We start from the raw sequence: 20,663 nt of genomic DNA, 5'->3' as shown, positions 1-20,663 counted from the left end.
TAGCAGCTGCTGCCCCCACCCTCCCCCTGCTGACTGCATTTTTCATATACTAGAAATAGGTAGAAAGCTGTCAATCAGCGCTAGGTGGATATGGGAACAGGTGGTTTATGAGGACTACAGGGTGTGTGCACATCGGCAAGGGGGCTGTAATGGGTTCATGCTGCAGCTGATCAACAGAAAATTTAAGTTGACAACTGGAGGGGAATATTTATTTTTATAATATATATATATATATATATATATATATATATATATATATATATATATATATATATTTTTTTTTTTTTTTTTTATTTTTTTTTTTAAATCAACTGGTGCCAGAAAGTTAAACATATTTGTACATTACTTCTACATAAATATCTGAATCCTTCCAGTACTTTTCAGCTGCTGTATGCTACAGAGGAAGTTCTTTTCTTTTTTGAATTTCTTTACTGTTTGACCACAGTGCTCTCTGCTGACACCTCTGTCCATGTCAGGAACTGTCCAGAGTAGAAGCAAATCCCCATAGCAAACCTATCCTGCTCTGCTGACATGGACAGAGGTGTCAGCAGAGAGCACTGTGGTCAAACAGTAAAGAAATTCAAAAAAGATAAGAACTTCCTCTGGAGCATACATTAGCCGATAAGTACTGGAAGGATTAATATTTTTTTAAATAGAAGTAAATTTACAATTTTTTTTTTAAACTTTCTGGCACCAGTTGATTTAAAAAAAAAAAAATGCTTTCCACCGGAGTACCCCTTTAAAAAGGGTTGAGATTTAAAGTAACTGACTTCTGACTGCAGAGTTATACGATGTGGTAATTCATAATTCTTGCCAGGGGCTGCATTTTATGTACTTGAACCAACCAAAAACTATTCAGCTGCATTTTTCGAACTTTGAAGCTCTCTGCTTGTAAGGAAAACAGACATTCCAAATAAATGATATATTGATTCACATATACAATATTATACTTTATGTTTGCATCATAAAGTTGACATGTTTTTACTTTTGGAAGACATCAGAGGGCTTCAAAGTTCAGCAGCAATTTTCAGGGACCAGTTCAGTTTTGAAGTGGATTTCAGCGGCCTTCATATTAGTAATACCCAATAAATGACTCCATTATGAAAACTGCACCCCTCAAAGTATTCAAAATGACATTCAGAAAGTTTGTTAATTCTTTAGGTGTTTTACAGGAATAGCTTCATTTTTTACACTCACATGTTCTTGTAGACCCAGTTTTTGAATTTTTACAAGGGGTAATAGCAGAAAAAGCCCCCCCAAATCTGTAACCCAATTTCTCTTGAGTAAGGAAATACCTCATATGTGTATGTGAAGTGTTCAGCAGGCACAGAAGAGGGCTCAGAAGGGAAGGAGCGACAATGGGATTTTGGAGAGTGAATTTTGCTGAAATGGTTTTTGGGGGCATGTCACATTTAGGAAGCCCCTATGGTGCCAGAACAGCAAAAAAATAAAAAAAATAAACACATGGCATACCATTGTGGAAACTACACCCCTCAAGGCACATAAGAAGGGGTCCAGTGAGCCTTAACATCCCACAGGTGTTTGACGACTTTTCGTTAAAGTCGGATGTGTAAATGAAAAATTTTTAACTATATTGCAGTTTTTTCCCCCCAAATTTACCATTTTTACAAAGGGTAATGGGAGAAAATGCCCCTCAAAATTTGTAACCCCATCTCTTCTGAGTATGGAAATACCCCATGTTAGGACGTAAAATGCTCTGCGGGCGAACTACAATGCTCAGAAGAGAAGAAGTCACATTTGGCTTTTGGAAAGCAAATTTTGCTGAAATGGTTTTTGGGGGGCATGTCGCATTAAGAAAGCCCCTATGGTGCCAGAACAGCAAAAAAATAAATAAATAAAAAACACATGGCATACTATTTTGGAAACTACACCCCTCACAGAGTTTAATAAGGGGTGCAGTGAGCATTTACACCCCACTGGCATTTGACAGATCTTTGGAACAGTGGGCTGTGCAAATGAAAAATTACATTTTCATTTTTAAGGACGACTGTTCAAAAAATCTGTCAGACACCTGTGGGGTGTAAATGCTCACTGTACCCCTTGTTACATTCCGTGAGGGGTGTAATTTCCAAAATGGGGTCACATGTGGAGGGGGTCCACTGTTCTGGCACCATGGGGGCTTTGTAAACACACATAGCCTTCAATTCCAGCCTAATTCTCTCTCAAAATGCCCAATGGCGCCCTTTCTCTTCTGAGCATTGTAGTGCGCCCGCAGAGCACTTTACATCCACATATGGGGTATTTATATACTCAGAAGAAATGGGGTTACAAATTTTGGGGGGATTTTTTCCCATTACCCCTGATGAAAATGAAAGATTTGGGGTAACACCAGTATTTCAGGGGGGGGGAAACTAATTTTTAATTTTCATGCCCAACTTTAACAAAAATTTGTCAAAGACCTGTGTGGTGTTAAGGCTCACTATACCTCTTGTTATGTTCCGGGGTGTAGTTTCCAAAATGTGGTCACATGTGGGTGTTTTTTTTTTTTTTATGCATTCATGTCAGAACCGCTGTAACGATCAGCCACCCCTGTGCAAATCACCAATTTAGGCCTCAAATGTACATGGCGCTCTCACTCCTGAGCCTTGCTGTGAACCCGCAGAGCATTTTATATACACATATGGGGTATTTTCCCCATATGTGTAAGAAATTAGGGGGTAATACAGGGGTAAGAAATTGCGTTAGAAATTTTGGGGGTCTTTTTCTCCTTTTACCTCTTGTGAAAATGAAAAGTATGGAGCAACACCAGCATGTTAGTGTAAATTTTTTTTTATTTTTACACTAACAGGCTGGTGTAGACCCCAACTTTCTTTTCATAAGGGGTAAAAAAAAAAAAAAAAAAAAAATGTGTAACACAATTACAGAAATACCCCATGTGTGGCCCTAAACTGTTGCCTCGAAATATGACAGTGCTCTGAAGTGAGAGCGCGCCATGCGCATTTGAGGCCCAAATAAAGAATTTGCAATAGGGGCGGACCCGGTTACAAGGATGGGGCTTGTCTCCAACAAAACCCTACAGCAGTGTTTGCCAAACAGGGTGCCTCCAGCTGTTGCAAGACTCCCAGCCTGCCAGGACAGTCTATGGCTGTCTGGCAATACTGGGAGTTGTGGTTTTGCAACAGCTGGAGGCTCAGTTTAGGAAACACTGCCGTATGAGACTTTTTCATTTTTATGGGGGGGGGGGGGTTTAGTGTAGTGTTGTTTTTTTAATTTTATTATTATTTGTTAGAGTAGTGTAGTGTTTTAAGGGTGCATTCACACAGGCGGGGGTTCACAGTAAGTTTTCCGCTGGGAGTTTGAGCTACAGCGGAAAGTTTGCTGCAGCTCAAACTTTTAGAAGGAAACCCCCTGTAAACCCGCCCGTGTGAATGTACCCTGTACATTCACATATGGGGGTGCACCCCAAACCTTCAGCTTTGGCAAAATGACAACTCCAAGAATGCATGCTGGGAGTTGTAGTTTTACAACAGCTGTAGGCACACTGGTGGGGAACCACAGAGCTAGAAAACAGACTCTAGCTCAATGATTCCAACCCGTGTGCCTCCAGCTGTTGCAAAACTAAAACTCCCAGTATGTACGGTCTTGTCAGTGCATTCTGGGAGTTGTAGTTTTGCAACAGCTTGAGGCACACGGGTTAGAATCACTGAGTTAGGAAACAGACTCTAGCTCAGTGTTTCCCCAAACAGTGTGCCTACAGCTGTTGCAAAACTACAATTCCCAGCATGGCCAGACAGTCAGGGATGCTGGGCATGTAGTTCTGCAATATCTGGCGCTTCAGATGTTGCAGAACTCATCAACTCCCAGCATGCCTGGACAGTCTGGGCATGCTAGGAGTTGTAGTGATGCAACAAATGGGGAAGAACAGTTTGGAGACCGCTAAGTAGTGGTTTCCAAACTGTAGCCCTCCAGATGTTGCAAAACTCCAAGCATGCCCAGACTGTCCAGGCATGCTGGGAGTTGATGAGTTCTGCAACATCTGAAGGGCCAGTTATTGCAGAACTACATGCCCAGCATCCCTGACTGTCTGGGCATGCTGGGAATTGTAGTTTGCAACATCTGGAGGGCTACTGTTTGGAGACCTCCGTATAGTGGTCTCCAAACTGTGACCCTCCAGATGTTGCAAAACTACAACTCCCAGCACGCCCAGACAGCCTTTGGTTGTGTGGGCATGCTGGAAGTTGTAGTTTTGCAGCTTTTAGAAGGCCACAGAGAAGATCACTTACCGTGATCTTCACTGCAGCCTTCTCCACGCCGCACTTGCCGCCTGCCGCTCCTCCTGCTGCCGCCGCTGCTCCAGGTTGCCGCCTCAGTTTGTCCGGTAAGCCGGGCCATGCTCCCCACCTCGTATCCATATGCCCTCCGTCCCCAAGAGGTTAAAAGAAGCTGTCCAGTTTGGTAAAAGTATCAGATTGTGGGGATTCCGCAGCTGGAACCCCCCCCCCCCCCCTGCCCCCAACCACCACCACTGCGATCTCCATCATGGTGCCCCAGCTCTCCTACTGCACAGAGCTTTGCAGTTATTCTCTTTGGACTTTGGATAGGGGATACATTTTGCTTAACTGGATAACCGCTTTTAAAAGGGGTAGTCCAGTGGAAAACAAATGTTTTCAAATCAACTGGTGCCAGAAAGTTTAACAGCTTTGTAAATTATTTCTATTTAAAAATCTTAATCCTTCCAGTACTTATCAGCTGCTGTATACTACAGAGGAAGTTGTTTAGTCCTTTTCTGTCTGACCACAAGGCTCTTGGGTGACACTTGTCCATGTCAGGAACTGTCCAGAGCAGGATAGGTCTGCTATGGGGATTTGTTCCAGTTCCTGACATGGACAGAGGTGTCAGCAGAGAGCACTGTGGTCAGACTGAAAAAAAAATACACAACTTCCCTGCAAAATACAGCAGCTGATAAGTACTGGAAGGATTAAGATTTTAAAATAGAAGTAATTTACACATCTATTTAGCTTTCTGGCACCAGAAGTAACCCTTTGAGCCCCCTTTCACACTGCTGTTATGCCCAGTCATAAAAAATAAAAAAATAAAAATTCTTTTATTTATATTTTTTTTGTCATATGACAGGTCATAACAGGAAATAAACCGATACGATTATAGTCAATGGGGCCAAAAAAGTACCTTAAACTCAACGTCACGTTCATAAAGCCATTGCTGAACAATTTTCGCAGTGTGGTTGGCACATTATCCTGCTGAAATAAGTCAGTGCCATTAAGGAATACTGCTGCCATGAATGGTGAACTTGGTCTGCATCAACGTTTAGGTAGGTGGTAAGAGTTAAACTAACATCCACCTAAATGCCAGGACTTATTCCAGATCACCACACCACACTCCTCCAGCTTGCCTTCTTTCCATAGGGCATCCTGTTGCCATCTCATCTCATGTGCCAATTGTAGGCGCTTTTGGTGGCGAAAACTGCAAGGCCCCGTGTGTTGGGACACCTTTCTATCATTGCCTTTATTAGCAATTTTTCCTACAGTAATTTGTCCTACAGTCACTTTATTCATTTGTATGAGACATTCTATGTCAGTCTTGTAGAAATGAACAGAGAAGTAAATTTTCGGTCCATATTGCAGACACAGTAGGATTCAGTAAGACCAGATCAAGGTACCAACAGGCCGGGAAAAAGAAAATTTTAAGCGCTGCTTTGAGAATTCCAAACAAAAACAAACTGCCATATAATTTTACATTAGAAGTAATAGAGAAAGCGGCAAATTTTCTGTTCCTTTTGAACAACCATTTCTGTAAAAGAGCAAAGATGTGGATGCTGGACACTGACTGGCAGAGGTCTGAAGAAAAATTAGCTAGGCAAACATATATTTGAAAGTTTGCAACTTTTTATTTTATTTTATTCTTTTAAATTTTTTTTATCAATTCCAGAAAAATCTTAAGATAGTGTGCAGTCACATGACGTTTTTGGTTGTCGTACATGGTTTTCTATTTGAACACCGTATAGCAAACGGTATTCATTGACCCACCATACTAATACTTATACAACTATGGCCCACATTTATCATTCTAGGTGTAAGTGAAGAATTTATTTTTTTTACACCTTTTTGTGTGCTGGTAATGTGTAGGAACACCAAATTTATTAAATGTTCACACAGCATTTGATAAATTTTGTGGTTACATTTTCTCAAATATCTCTCTTCACATACATTAAAAAGCTACGACAGGTCTGGGCTGGTGTAGTTTTAGAGACTTTTCAGTGGCTTTGCGCCTTTTATGCGCCTTTTTACAAAAAGGTGCAGTTCATAAATCCCTTCAATATCATGTGTATTGCCAAAAATCAGTGGATTGCAACTCAAAATCAGCAGAAATGTGTAAACAAAAAGGCGCAAATAAACCCTGCTTGCGCCTTTTTGTGCATTTTGTAGACACAAAAAAACAGTCTAAAGACAATGATAAATGTCGGCCTATATGTATCTGGTTTTGTAAGTTTTTTTTCCCCCCCATGCATAACACCATGGTCAACCACAGTTGTGTACCGTTCGGTCCTGTTTTTAAAACTTTACTTCAGATCTGCTCGGGACTCCTGCAGCGCTGCGGTACTACTACTACCCCCACCATGAAAGCAGACTGTTCCATAATGGGAGTAGTAGTGTCCCCCGGCTACTGGATTCTGCATGCGGCTGTGGTGACTCTGCGGGACTGCTTGTACTACTTCCCATGTTGGGAGTAGTAGTACAGGGGCTGAGGGACCAATCGCATCAGGCCTCACTCTGGAGATCCGCTGCTATTCAGGGAAGCGGGCATCATGCCTCGACGCGCCACTCCCCAGCGGGTATTAAAATCTCTCCTGGTGGGGAATATGAAGTTAAGTGCTGATATTTTATAATCCCCGCCGGGGAGCTGGCCTACAATGGCCTCAGGTTATATTTCAGCATACAATAGTCTTTTCTGGATCATTGTAACTTGAAACTGTAGTCAACATACAATGTACAGACAGTCCAGATCTGTGAAATGGCTGGAAGAACTGACGAATCAGAATGGGCATTTTACTGGTAAAACCCCCTGTATTACTGAAGTGCATGCACTGACTGGTGTCTGGTAGCACCCCCTACAGTACAGGAGGTATTACATGTTCTGTACTCTTTACCTGTACCAGGGTTAGCTGCTAGTTTGGACACCAGGTGAGGGTGGCTCCATTTTACTTTTTTAGGACACTGTGTACTGTACAGGACCCTGAAGAAGCTCCTGTCCTCTACATAGACAGTGATTACAGCTCCCAGCAGATCTTTCTTACTTTTATATGTAAGGAATTGCTTTATTAGTAATCTACTTTTTTTTAACCCTCATTTTTTTCCTATTTTTGGATGACATTTTGAAGACTTCAAAACCAATTACCAGGTTTCCATAGTTATGGCCTCAACATACAATGGTCATCCAGGAACCAAATAATATTGTAACTGAGGGAGCATTATACTGTTCCCTGATCGTGTAGGCTAAATGGTCTAATAGGTGGAAGACAAAAAGTCTAATGTAAGTTCAGGTCAAGCGACTGCCCTAAAGTTTACTGTTCTGGACTCTTCATACCGCCTTCAATTCCCAATGAAAAGAAAACCTTATTACACCATGTACTTTTACTGTGAGATCATCAAATGTTTACACCAATGGGACTCGGGGACAGAGGTGATAGAACTGGGACAGCTTTTTTGTCCCTATGACAAACGACATAGTAAATAACAGAAGAGGTACAGAAATAAACAGCTTGATATTTCTGCATTCACAGAGCGCAGTGCAGCCCAGCCCAAGCATTACTGAACAATTAGAGCAGGGACGGAGAAAACATCCTCCAGGACACGAGCGCCGTGTAATTATCCTCATCATCATCATCCAGTCATTAACCCTGTGTACAGCACCAGGACACGCCAAAACCACTAGGGATAAGAGAGGGAGAACAAAGGGGCAGAGTGTAGAAGATTTAATCATGGGCATTAGGAGGACCTGCCTAGTGTAATGTGCTGGTATCCCAATTATTTTGTCCATACAGGGCAGTGATCTCAAACGGTGGCCCTTCAGATGTTGCAAAACTTCAACTCCCAGCATACTGGGAGTTGAAGTTTTGCAACATCTGGAGGGCCACCGTTTTTGACCACTGATATAGGGTATCTGCTTCTATATACTGCCTCTGATATCAACCTTTTGATAACAGAAATATACACTGCTCAAAAAAATTAAGGAAACACTTAAACAACACAATGTAACTCCAAGTCAATCACACTTCTGTGAAATCACACTGTCCACTCAGGAAGAAACACTGATTGACAATCAATTTCACATGCTGTTGTACAAATGGAACAGACAACAGGTAGAAATTATAGGCAATTAGCAAGACACCCCCAATAAAGGAGTGGTTCTGCAGGTGGTGACCACAGACCCCTTCTCAGTTCCTATGCTTCCTGGCTGATGTTTTAGTCACTTTTGAATGCCGGCAGTGCTTTCACTCTGGTGGGAGCATGAGGCGGAGTCTACACACAAGTGGCTCAGGTAATGCAGCTCATCCAGGATGGAGCATCAATGCGAGCTGTGGCAAGAAGGTTTGCTGTGTCTTAAGCGTAGTGTCCAGAGAATGGAGGCGCCACCAGGAGACAGGCCAGTACATTAGGAGACGGGGAGGAGGACATAGGAGGGCAACAAGCCAGCAGCAGGACCACTACCTCCGCCTTTGTGCAAGGAGGAGCACTGCCAGAGCCCTGCAAAATGACCTCCAGCAGGCCACAAATGTGCATGTGTCCACTCAAACTGTTAGACTCCATGAGGGTGGTATGAGGGCCCAACACCATGCAGGACATTTGGCATTTGCCAGAGAACACCAAGATTGGCAAATTCACCACTTGCACCGTGCTCTTCACAGATGAAAGCAGGTTCACGCTGAGAACATGTGAAAGACTTGACAGAGTCTAGAGATGCCGTGGAGAACGTTCTGCTGCCTGCAACATCCTCCAGCATGACCGGTTTGACGGTGGGTAAGTAATGGTGTGGGGTGGCCGCACATCCCTCAGGAGACCATCCGCCACCTCATCAGGAGCATGCCCAGGCATTGTAGGGAGGTCATACAGGCACGTGGAGGCCACACACACTACTGAGCCTCATTTTGATTTGTTTTAAGAACATTACATCAAAGTTGGATCAGCCTGTAGTGCGGTTTTCCACTTTGATTTTGAGTGTGACTCCATATCCAGACCTCCATGGGTTGATAAATTTGATCTCCATTGATAATTTTTTTGTGTGATTTCGTTGTCAGCGCATTCAACTATGTAAAGATGAAAGTATTTCATATGATTAGTTCATTCACCCAGATCTAGGATGTTTTATCTTAGAGCAGTGTATTTAGGTGCTCAACAGGGTGAAATCTTTGCATCTAGGTCTCGATTTACCATCAGTCATACTGTTTAGTTAACAGGTTCTCAGGAAGTTGGTGCTAGGGTTTGAGTGAGAGAAAAAAAAAAAAAAAAAAAACTTACCCCCAGGATCCCCACTAGGGAAAAGGATTAAAGGGGTACACTGGTGTTTTTTTTTTGTTTTTGTTTTTTTAATCAACTGGTGCCAGAAAGTTAAACAGATATGCAAATTATATTATATTAATAATTATATAAATTTATTCCATTCAGTTATAAAAATTGGTGGTATAGCAGGGAGCCATTACTGGGTGTCGTTGCAGTTAGAAAAAGTACTGGAAGGATTAAGATTTTTAAATAGAAGTAATTTAGAAATCTGTTTAACTTTCTGGCACCAGTTGAGATAAAAAACTAAATAAATAAATAAAAGTATGTAAGTCAACATCTATTACCCGCGACCCTGTATTCTACAAGCCGGAGACATGGTGGGAATAGAGGAAAGCAGGAAAGTCTGTATTCAGGTGTAGGCTCAACCTCTGGATCCCCCGATCAGAAGAATCCCCTTTGTTGGTTACCGGATATAGTGGATCATCCATACAGGCGGCTGAGCAGAGCAGACACATCCACCTCTCCATTCAGATGATGTCCTGTGGTCCAGAAGATCAGACATCCACTAATAACCTATCCTAAGAACAGGTCATCATTGTTCGACTTTTGGAAAACCCCTTGAAAACAGTGAATGGGCCTGTGCTACAATACCAGACACTGTCGGAGGCTAAGGGGAGTTTCCAGACTGGTCTCACATGGGCATAAGACCACACTACTTTATAACAATGGTTGGCTTCCACTAATAGAAATCCCCTACACTGGCCAGTTCCTCCAGGCAAAGTCTCCTTCCAATCTCCCATCGGACAGAGAGAGGCACAACCGCATATTGTTGCTAAGTACGACACCTGACGAGTGTCATGCATAGGTCTTGTCCACAATATGTGCCGAGTGTTGTCACGGCCACGCCCCCCTCAATGCAAATCTATGGGAGGGGCATTGCATCTACCACACCCCCTTCTATAGACTTGCATTGAGGGGGCGTGGCGTGACGTCACGATCCCCGCAGTCAGTGTTTGCAACAAGATGTTTCAAATGCTGGGGCAGTGGAGTACCCCTTTAACCCCTTAAGGACCAGGCGTTTTTCCGTTTTTGCTCTTTCCTTTAAAAAAAAAAAAAAATCATAACTAAAAATTTTGAACCTAAAAATCTTATTATGGCTTATTTTTTGCGCCACCAATTCTACTTTGTAATGATATCAGTCATTTTACCCAAAAATCTAGGGCGAAACGGGAAAAAAAAATCATTGTGCGACAAAATTGAAATAAATACAGCCATTTTGTAACTTTCGGGTGCTTCCATTTCTACGTAGTACATTTTCGGTAAAAATGACACCTTATCTTTATTCCCTAGGTCCATACGGTTAAAATGATACCCTACTTGTATAGGTTTGATTTTGTATTACTTCAGAAAAAAATTATAAACTACATGCAGGAAAATTTATACGTTTAAAATAGTCATCTTCTGACCCCTATAACTGTTTTATTTTTCCATGTTCAGGGCGCTATGAGGGTTCATTTTTTTGCGCCATTATCTGAAGTTTTTGTCGGCACCATTCTTGCATTGATCTGACTTTTTGATCGCTTTTTATTCATCTTTTCATGATATAAAAAGTGACCAAAAATACGCTATTTTGGACTTAGGAATTTTTTTGCGCGTACGCCATTGACCGTGCGGTTTAATTAGTGGTATATTTTTTTTAATTCGGACATTTCCGCACGCGGCGATACCACATGTTTATTTTTGTTTTTATTTACACTGTATTTTTTTATTATTGGAAATGCCGGGTGATTCAAACTTTTATTAGGGGAAGGGATAATTCAAAGGGTTAATGATTCTTTTTACACTTTTTTTTTTGCAATATTATAGCCCCTATTGGGGGCTATAACATTGCATTAACTGATCTTTAACACTGTTCAATGCATCTCCATAGAGATGCAATGATCAGTGTTTTCGGCGATTGATTGCTCAAGCCTGGATCTCAAGCTTGAAGCATTCAATCAGCGATCGGACTGCAGGAAGGAAGGTAAGAGACCTTCCTCCTGTAGTACAGCTGTTCAGGATGCCGCGATTATACCGCCGCGATCCCGAACAGCTCCCTGAGCTAGCCGGGCACTTTTACTTTCACTTTTAGCCGCGTGGCTCAGCTTTGAGCGCGCTAATAGCGCGCGGCACCGCGATCAGTGCCGCGCGCAATTAGAGGCGGGTCCCGGCTTCACTATGTCGCCGGGCCCGCCGTGATGTGATGCGGGGTCACCGTGGGACTCCGTGTTATATCATGGGAGCGGGACCAAGGACGTACTCATACGTCCTTGGTCCTTAAAGGGTTAATGACCATACCCCCCCTGCGATCAGCTGCAATACAAATCTACAATGTGGCCCATAGTATGAGCATTGAAAAGCCTGTCCTTAGAGTGAAATATTTCTGTATATAGGGTACTTTACTGATCCCCTATACTGCGGATAGGGAATAGGTTCTAAAAGAGTACCTGTCATCAAACCATATTTTCTAAACTAACTCAGATTATATTCCCTGACTACTCCTAACACCCCTCCTGCCCTAAAAAAAAAATATAATATCTGACCTTTAAAAAGCTGTGTATCATACCATTCCCCTTGCTCACATTGTGTGAGCTCCTGGCAGGAGAAAGTAGGCATTCTCCAACAGGGGCGATGTCAGTGAAGCCTGCGAGAGCTGTGCCCCGCCATGCCCGCACCCACTTCCTGAGTTTGGACTTCTGCAAGTCCGGGTGGAGACCAAATTAACTTTTGGTTTGGTGAAAGAACAGAGCCACCTAGTGGCCGTTTTTTCAAAAACATATAAAGGTTGAGAATTTTAACAGCAAGTAAAATAGCAAAGTGTCTTATAATTACATAAGAAACAATATATTAAAAAGTTTAGTTTGGTGACAGGTTCTCTTTAAACATTGGAGTACCTTTATAAGTCTGTAAATCTAAATGCTAGTTGTAAAAAAATAAATAAAAAAAAAAACAAGTTTTGGGTCAGCACCATAGTACATTTCAACATGGGGTTTAAGGAGTTAAAGAGGTTTTCCAGGATTTGAACAAAATAACTACTTTCTTCCAAAAGCAGCACCACACCTTTCCTCAAGGTGTGTGTGGTAAAGCAGCTCAGTCCAATTAAAGTGACTGAGAGGAGTTGTAATACCACATACCCCCTGAGGACAGGTGTGGTGCTGTTTTGGGAAGAAAGCTGCTTTGTTTTTCTATTCCTGGATAACCCCCTTTTAGTTCTAGCAGAACCTTTTCAAGGCTTACTGAGCTCACGGTCCAGACGGACAATATACAGAGATCCGATTGTGGGTGTGCAAAATGGGGATGAACAGAGGTGTGACCGGCGTGTCGCTACTCATGTCTTTATAATACAAGCTGCTAGGTTCATTTCGTCATGGAAAAGGATATTACTGGCCAATGTGTGCTGCCATTCCGGTACCTTCCATATACAATAATAGTCTTCATATACAACACTTAAAAGGGGTACTCCGGTGGAAATTTTTTTTTTTTTTATTTGTGCCAGAAAGTTAACTAGATTTGTAAATAACTTCTATTTAAAAATCTTATTCCTTACAGTACTTATCAGCTGCTGTATGGTCCAGAGGAAGTTTTTATTTATTTTGTTTTCTGTCTGACCACAGTGCTCTCTGCTGACACCTCTGTCTATGTCAGGAACTGTGCAGAGCAGGAGAGGTTTTCTATGGGGATTTGCTTCTGCTCTGGACAGAGGTGTCAGCAGAGAGCACTGTGGTCAGACAGAAGGGAAATTAAAAAAAAAAAAAATCCCTCTGTGGCATACAGCAGCTCATAAGTACTGGAAGTGGTTAAAGGGGTACTCCGGCTCAAAAAAAAATCTTATCCCCTATCAAAAGGATAGGGATAAGATGTTAGATCGCGGGGATCCCACCGCTGGGGACCACTCCGATCGCCTGCGTGGTACCCCGGTCATCTGCTCAGTGCCGGATGACTGGTGACTACAGCCGCCACACTACCTCCATTCAGGTCTGTGGGAAGAGGCATATAGACATAAATGGAGGGGGCGCGGCGTGACGTCATGAACGTGGGAGCTCCGTGCTTCCGTCTTCCGGACACTGCTGCAGCCAGCCCAAAGACTGCAGGGGTCCCCAGCAGCAGGACCCCCGCAATCTAACATATTATCCCTTATCCTATTGATAGGGGATAAGATGTTTTGCACCAGAGTACCCCTTTAAATTTTTCAAATAGAAGTAATTTACAAATCTGCTTGGCTTTCTGGCACCAATTGATTCTAAAAAAAAAAAATATATATAGTTTTCCACCGGAGTACCTGCAACAGCTGGAGACCACTGCTCTGCTATAAAAACTACAAACTGGGCTTATAGTAGTAATGAATGGTAACAACAATAGTAAAGTAATGATGACAATAGTAGGTAGTAGTAATAATAATAATTTTAATTGTAATAAATATCATAAATAATGAATCGAATTATTAATAAAATGTATATAAGTTGGTGTGTAATAAGTTAGTGTTTCGCAACCAGGGTCCAGCTATTGCAAAACTACAACTCCCAGCATGCCCGGACAGCCAAAGACTGTCTGGAAATGAGAGTTGTAGTTCTGAAATATCCGGATGCGTCCTGATTGGGAAACACTTTAATAAGTAGCATTAGTAATAATAAAACTTTGTAAAAATAATAGTAGTAAAAAAAAAGGACAAGTGATAGAATAGTAGTGATAAAAATAATAATTCATAATAAGACAGTAGCAATAATACATATCAATAACTAATAGTAACAAAATAATTTATAATGTTACAATTTCTAGTTATTAATACAATGTATTATTGGTGCTATAATTATTAGTTATACAGAAGCCATAATACATTGTAATAACATTATTTCTATATTATTATTGTTACCAGTTATTGATACAATTATTGCTGCTGAATCAATAATAATAATACAGAACCCATATACAGAACATCGTATCAATAACTAGTAACAACATTAACCATTCTACTACAATGTATCAGTAATAACACAGAGGTCAGGCAGTAGGTGCCTCCCCCGAGGCTGCCCACCCATCACCCTGAGTCACGGGAAGCCCCCGCTAGCTGCAGGCTACACACAGCGATACCGGCTCCACTTACCGCTTAACACGCAGCGTCTTTCTCATTCACTGCCCAATGAAGCAACAGTTGCGCACCTCCGGTACATCCGCCCCGGTCCTCGGTCCTTCCGCTCAGTGACCCCCGCATACCCCTCACTGCCCACTTGTCCCCTCACAGCGCTAACTCTCTACTTCACACAGACCTCAACGTGATAGCGGAACCGTGCTCCGCCCACACCACCCTCTCATTGGTCTTGCATAGAAAAGTCCCTCCTCTTCTGAACAATGATTGGTGGCCGAGAAGACTGATGTCGCCTTCGATTATTTTACTGATACGGCAGAGGTAACGTCCATGATAAGGAGAAGGTTTCTGATTGGTTATGGGCGTGGCTTTGCTCGTTGCGTAAGATTCACGTGGAAACCCATGAGATAAAGCGAGTATGATATGTAACACTCGGCTTGTGAGAGGTGACAGTCCCGCTACTGAGCAGAGGGGCGCAGTGCTGTGCACGGGCGGAGAACCCGGGTCCTCCAGGAGATGCCTGCACACTGCGTGTGTATAGTGACATCTCTGAAACCATAACGTGTGGTGTGCGACACCCAGGATATACCCATAGTGGTGTGTGCCAGGATATACCCATAGTGGTGTGTGCCAGGATATACCCATAGTGGTGTGTGCCAGGATATACCCATAGTGGTGTGTGCCAGACCAAGGATATACCCATAGTGGTGTGTGCCAGGATATACACATAGTGGTGTGTGCCAGGATATACCCATAGTGGTGTGTGCCAGGATATACACATAGTGGTGTGTGCCAGGATATACCCATAGTGGTGTGTGCCAGGATATACACATAGTGGTGTGTGCCAGGATATACACATAGTGGTGTGTGCCAGGATATACCCACAGTGGTGTGTGCCAGGATATACACATAGTGGTGTGTGCCAGGATATACCCATAGTGGTGTGTGCCAGGATATACCCATAGTGGTGTGTGCCAGGATATACCCATAGTGGTGTGTGCCAGGATATACACATAGTGGTGTGTGCCAGGATATACCCATAGTGGTGTGTGCCAGGATATACCCATAGTGGTGTGTGCCAGGATATACCCATAGTGGTGTGTGCCAGGATATACACATAGTGGTGTGTGCCAGGATATACCCATAGTGGTGTGTGCCAGGATATACCCATAGTGGTGTGTGCCAGGATATACCCATAGTGGTGTGTGCCAGGATATACCCATAGTGGTGTGTGCCAGGATATACCCATAGTGGTGTGTGCCAGGATATACCCATAGTGGTGTGTGCCAGGATATACACATAGTGGTGTGTGCCAGGATATACCCATAGTGGTGTGTGCCAGGATATACCCATAGTGGTGTGTGCCAGGATATACCCATAGTGGTGTGTGCCAGGATATACCCATAGTGGTGTGTGCCAGGATATACCCATAGTGGTGTGTGCCAGGATATACACATAGTGGTGTGTGCCAGACCCAGGATATACCCATAGTGGTGTGTGCCAGGATATACCCATAGTGGTGTGCCAGGATATACCCATAGTGGTGTGTGCCAGGATATACCCATAGTGGTGTGTGCCAGGATATACCCATAGTGGTGTGTGCCAGGATATACACATAGTGGTGTGTGCCAGACCCAGAATATGTCCATAGTGGTGTGTGCCAGGATATACCCATAGTGGTGTGTGCCAGGATATACCCATAGTGGTGTGTGCCAGGATATACCCATAGTGGTGTGTGCCAGGATATACACATAGTGGTGTGTGCCAGGATATACCCATAGTGGTGTGTGCCAGGATATACCCATAGTGGTGTGTGCCAGGATATACCCATAGTGGTGTGTGCCAGGATATACACATAGTGGTGTGTGCCAGACCCAGGATATACCCATAGTGGTGTGTGCCAGGATATACCCATAGTGGTGTGTGCCAGGATATACCCATAGTGGTGTGTGCCAGGATATACCCATAGTGGTGTGTGCCAGGATATACCCATAGTGGTGTGTGCCAGGATATACCCATAGTGGTGTGTGCCAGGATATACACATAGTGGTGTGTGCCAGGATATACCCATAGTGGTGTGTGCCAGGATATACCCATAGTGGTGTGTGCCAGGATATACCCATAGTGGTGTGTGCCAGGATATACCCATAGTGGTGTGTGCCAGGATATACCCATAGTGGTGTGTGCCAGGATATACACATAGTGGTGTGTGCCAGACCCAGGATATACCCATAGTGGTGTGTGCCAGGATATACCCATAGTGGTGTGCCAGGATATACCCATAGTGGTGTGTGCCAGGATATACCCATAGTGGTGTGTGCCAGGATATACCCATAGTGGTGTGTGCCAGGATATACCCATAGTGGTGTGTGCCAGACCCAGAATATGTCCATAGTGGTGTGTGCCAGGATATACCCATAGTGGTGTGTGCCAGACCCAGGATATACCCATAGTGGTGTGTGCCAGGATATACCCATAGTGGTATGTGCCAGGATATACCCATAGTGGTGTGTGCCAGACCCAGGAAATGTCCATAGTGGTGTGTGCCAGACCCAGGATATGCCCATAGTGGTGTGTGCCAGACCCAGGATATATCCATAGTGGTGCGTGCCAGACCCAGGATATATCCATAGTGGTGTGTGCCAGACCCAAGATATGTCCATAGTGGTGTGTGCCAGACCCAAGATATACCCATAGTGGTGTGTGCCAGACCCAGGATATGTCCATAGTGGTGTCTGCCAGACCCAGGATATGTCCATAGTGGTGTCTGCCAGACCCAGGATATGCCCATAGAGGTGTGTGCCAGACCCAGGATATGTCCATAATGGTGTGTGCCAGACCCAGGATATGCCCATAGTGGTGTGTGCCAGACCCAGGATATGTCCTTAGTGGTGTGTGCCAGACCCAGGATATGCCCATAGAGGTGTGTGCCAGACCCAGGATATGTCCATAGTGGTGTGTGCCAGACCCAGGATATACCCATAGTGGTGTGTGCCAGGATATACCCATAGTGGTGTGTGCCAGACCCAAGATATGTCCATAGTGGTGTGTGCCAGACCCAGGATATACCCATAGTGGTGTGTGCCAGACCCAAGATATTTCCATAGTGGTGTGTGCCAGACCCAGGATATGCCCATAGTGGTGTGTGCCAGACGCAGGATATGTCCATAGTGGTGTGTGCCAGACCCAGGATATGCCCATAGAGGTGTGTGCCAGACCCAGGATATGTCCATAGTGGTGTGTGCCAGACCCAGGATATACCCATAGTGGTGTGTGCCAGACCCAGGATATGTCCATAGTGGTGTGTGCCAGACCCAGGATATGCCCATAGTGGTGTGTGCCAGACCCAGGATATGTCCATAATGGTGTGTGCCAGACCCAGGATATGCCCATAGAGGTGTGTGCCAGACCCAGGATATGTCCATAGTGGTGTGTGCCAGACCCAGGATATACCCATAGTGGTGTGTGCCAGATCCAGGATATGTCCATAATGGTGTGTGCCAGATCCAGGATATGCCCATAGTGGTGTGTGCCAGACCCAGGATATGTCCATAGTGGTGTGTGCCAGACCCAGGATATGTCCATAATGGTGTGTGCCAGACCCAGGATATGTCCATAGTGGTGTGTGCCAGACCCAGGATATACCCATAGTGGTGTGTGCCAGACCCAGGATATGTCCATAGTGGTGTGTGCCAGACCCAGGATATGCCCATAGTGGTGTGTGCCAGACCCAGGATATGTCCATAGTGGTGTGTGCCAGACCCAGGATATACCCATAGTGGTGTGTGCCAGATCCAGGATATGTCCATAGTGGTGTGTGCCAGCCAGAGAACATGTCCATGGTGGTGTGTGCCAGACCCAGGATATGTCCATAGTGGTGTGTGCCAGACCCAGGATATACCCATAGTGGTGTGTGCCAGACCCAAGATATGTCCATAGTGGTGTGTGCCAGACCCAGGATATACCCATAGTGGTGTGTGCCAGACCCAAGATATGTCCATAGTGGTGTGTGCCAGACCCAGGATATGCCCATAGTGGTGTGTGCCAGACCCAGGATATGTCCATAGTGGTGTGTGCCAGACCCAGGATATGCCCATAGAGGTGTGTGCCAGACCCAGGATATGTCCATAGTGGTGTGTGCCAGACCCAGGATATACCCATAGTGGTGTGTGCCAGATCCAGGATATGTCCATAATGGTGTGTGCCAGATCCAGGATATGCCCATAGTGGTGTGTGCCAGACCCAGGATATGTCCATAATGGTGTGTGCCAGACCCAGGATATGTCCATAGTGGTGTGTGCCAGACCCAGGATATACCCATAGTGGTGTGTGCCAGACCTAGGATATGTCCATAGTGGTGTGTGCCAGACCCAGGATATGCCCATAGTGGTGTGTGCCAGACCCAGGATATGTCCATAGTGGTGTGTGCCAGACCCAGGATATACCCATAGTGGTGTGTGCCAGATCCAGGATATGTCCATAGTGGTGTGTGCCAGCCAGAGAACATGTCCATGGTGGTGTGTGCCAGACCCAGGATATGTCCATAGTGGTGTGTGCCAGCCAGAGAACATGTCCATGGTGGTGTGTGCCAGCCGGAGGATATGGCCATATTAGTGTGTGTCAGCCGGAGGATATGTCCATGGTGGTGTGTGCCAGCTGCAGAATATGCCTATAATAGTGTGTTACATGAGCATGTGCTCAGCATCATGGTTATGCCCATAGTGGGTGAGGATATGCCCATAGGCGTGTGTGCCATGGATAGCATGGTGGCTCCGTGGTTAGTAATATTGCCTTGCAGTTCTGATATCCTAGGTTTAAATCCCAGGACAACATCTGCAAAGAATTTGTATGTTCTCCCTATTTTTGTGTGGATTGCTCTGGGTACTCCGTTTTCACCCCACACTCCAAAGCATACTGATAGATGAATTAAGATTGTAAGTACCAAAGGGGACAGAGGCCTATTTGAGTGTACAACACTGCAGAATCTGTGTGTGCTATATAAATAAAGAATGATATGCCCATAGTGGTGTGTGCCAGCCCCTAGCATAGATAACAGCATATGGTTTTTCAGCTTGCTCTGAAGTGCACAGGCGTACACTGGTTATGCTAGAGGAGCCACACATTTGGAATATTCAGACACCTAGTGGCCAATGGTAAGGAGTCACTTTTGGTTAAAGGGGTTATCCACCAAAAGGTGATTTTAGTACTTACCTACCAGACAGTAATGGACATGATTAGGAAGGATCTGCGCTTGTCTTGGGGCTAAATATCTGTGTTGTGAGATTACCATAACACTCTTGCTATCTTTTTGTGAACTATTTAATGTTGGAGTTCCCTCTCTTCAACTACAAGTCCAATGATTCCTTGTTTGTAAGTGTGAGGTCATGTTTCTCCCTCCCATACATTAGCCACCCCACCCATTGAAAGACACCTGTGATCCCTTCAATGCAATAGTGTTTTCTGACCAGGGTGCCTCCAGCTGTTGCAAAACTACAATTCTTGCAGAAAGGTTTGCCCTCCCACCCAGCAGTCGCTCCACCCATTGAAGCAAAGACAGGTTCTCTCTGAACACCTGACTAGTGATGTAATGTTTTGGGCTGCAGTGCAACCTGGGAAAACCTGAGAAGACGGTAATTTTCTATGCTGTTAAAAATAAACCTTGGGGCAAAAATCACAGAAGAATTTTGAGACCACCGTGAAACACAGGTACAGAAACTATATTATGAATGACACTGTTACGCCGAGCGCTCCGGGTCCCCGCTCCTCCCCGGAGCGCTCGCTTCACCTCCTCCGCTGCAGCGCCCCGGTCACGTCCTCTGACCCGGGGCGCTGCGATCCTGCTGCTAGCCGGGATGCGATTCGCGATGCGGGTAGCGCCCGCTCGCGATGCGCACCCCGGCTCTCCTACCTGACTCGCTCCCCGTCTGTTCTGTCCCGGCGCGCGCGGCCCCGCTCCCTAGGGCGCGCGCGCGCCGGGTCTCTGCGATTTAAAGGGCCACTGCGCCGCTGATTGGCGCAGTGGTTCCAATTAGAGTTATCACCTGTGCACTCCCTATATTACCTCA

The 20,663-nt window shown here is 44.6% G+C and overlaps 2 protein-coding genes across 5 annotated transcripts in view; one reads left to right on the top strand and one right to left on the bottom strand.

The window, feature by feature from the left end:
- PER2 (period circadian regulator 2) overlaps positions 1-14,912 on the bottom strand; it is an 82,691-nt gene extending 67,779 nt beyond the window's left edge. For all 4 annotated transcript variants that reach the window (XM_056564545.1, XM_056564546.1, XM_056564547.1 and 1 more), the window contains exon 1: positions 14,617-14,912. Coding sequence is in view for 2 of the 4 variants with exons in the window: in XM_056564547.1 (XP_056420522.1) it covers positions 14,617-14,642 (26 nt within the window). In the remaining 2 variants the exon portion in view is untranslated. The remainder of the gene's footprint in view (positions 1-14,616) is intronic.
- Positions 14,800-20,663, top strand: part of LOC130360977 (uncharacterized protein C17orf50 homolog) — a 112,932-nt gene continuing 107,068 nt past the window's right edge. The window contains exon 1 of the mRNA XM_056563537.1: positions 14,800-14,919. Within this exon, the coding sequence (XP_056419512.1) occupies positions 14,885-14,919 (35 nt within the window). The 5' untranslated portion in view covers positions 14,800-14,884. The remainder of the gene's footprint in view (positions 14,920-20,663) is intronic.

Source organism: Hyla sarda, chromosome 3 (genome assembly GCF_029499605.1).
Source record: "Hyla sarda isolate aHylSar1 chromosome 3, aHylSar1.hap1, whole genome shotgun sequence".
Lineage (NCBI taxonomy): Eukaryota > Metazoa > Chordata > Amphibia > Anura > Hylidae > Hyla > Hyla sarda.
The sequence above is the reverse complement of the archived record's forward strand: the minus strand, read 5'-3'. Positions and strand labels throughout refer to the sequence as shown.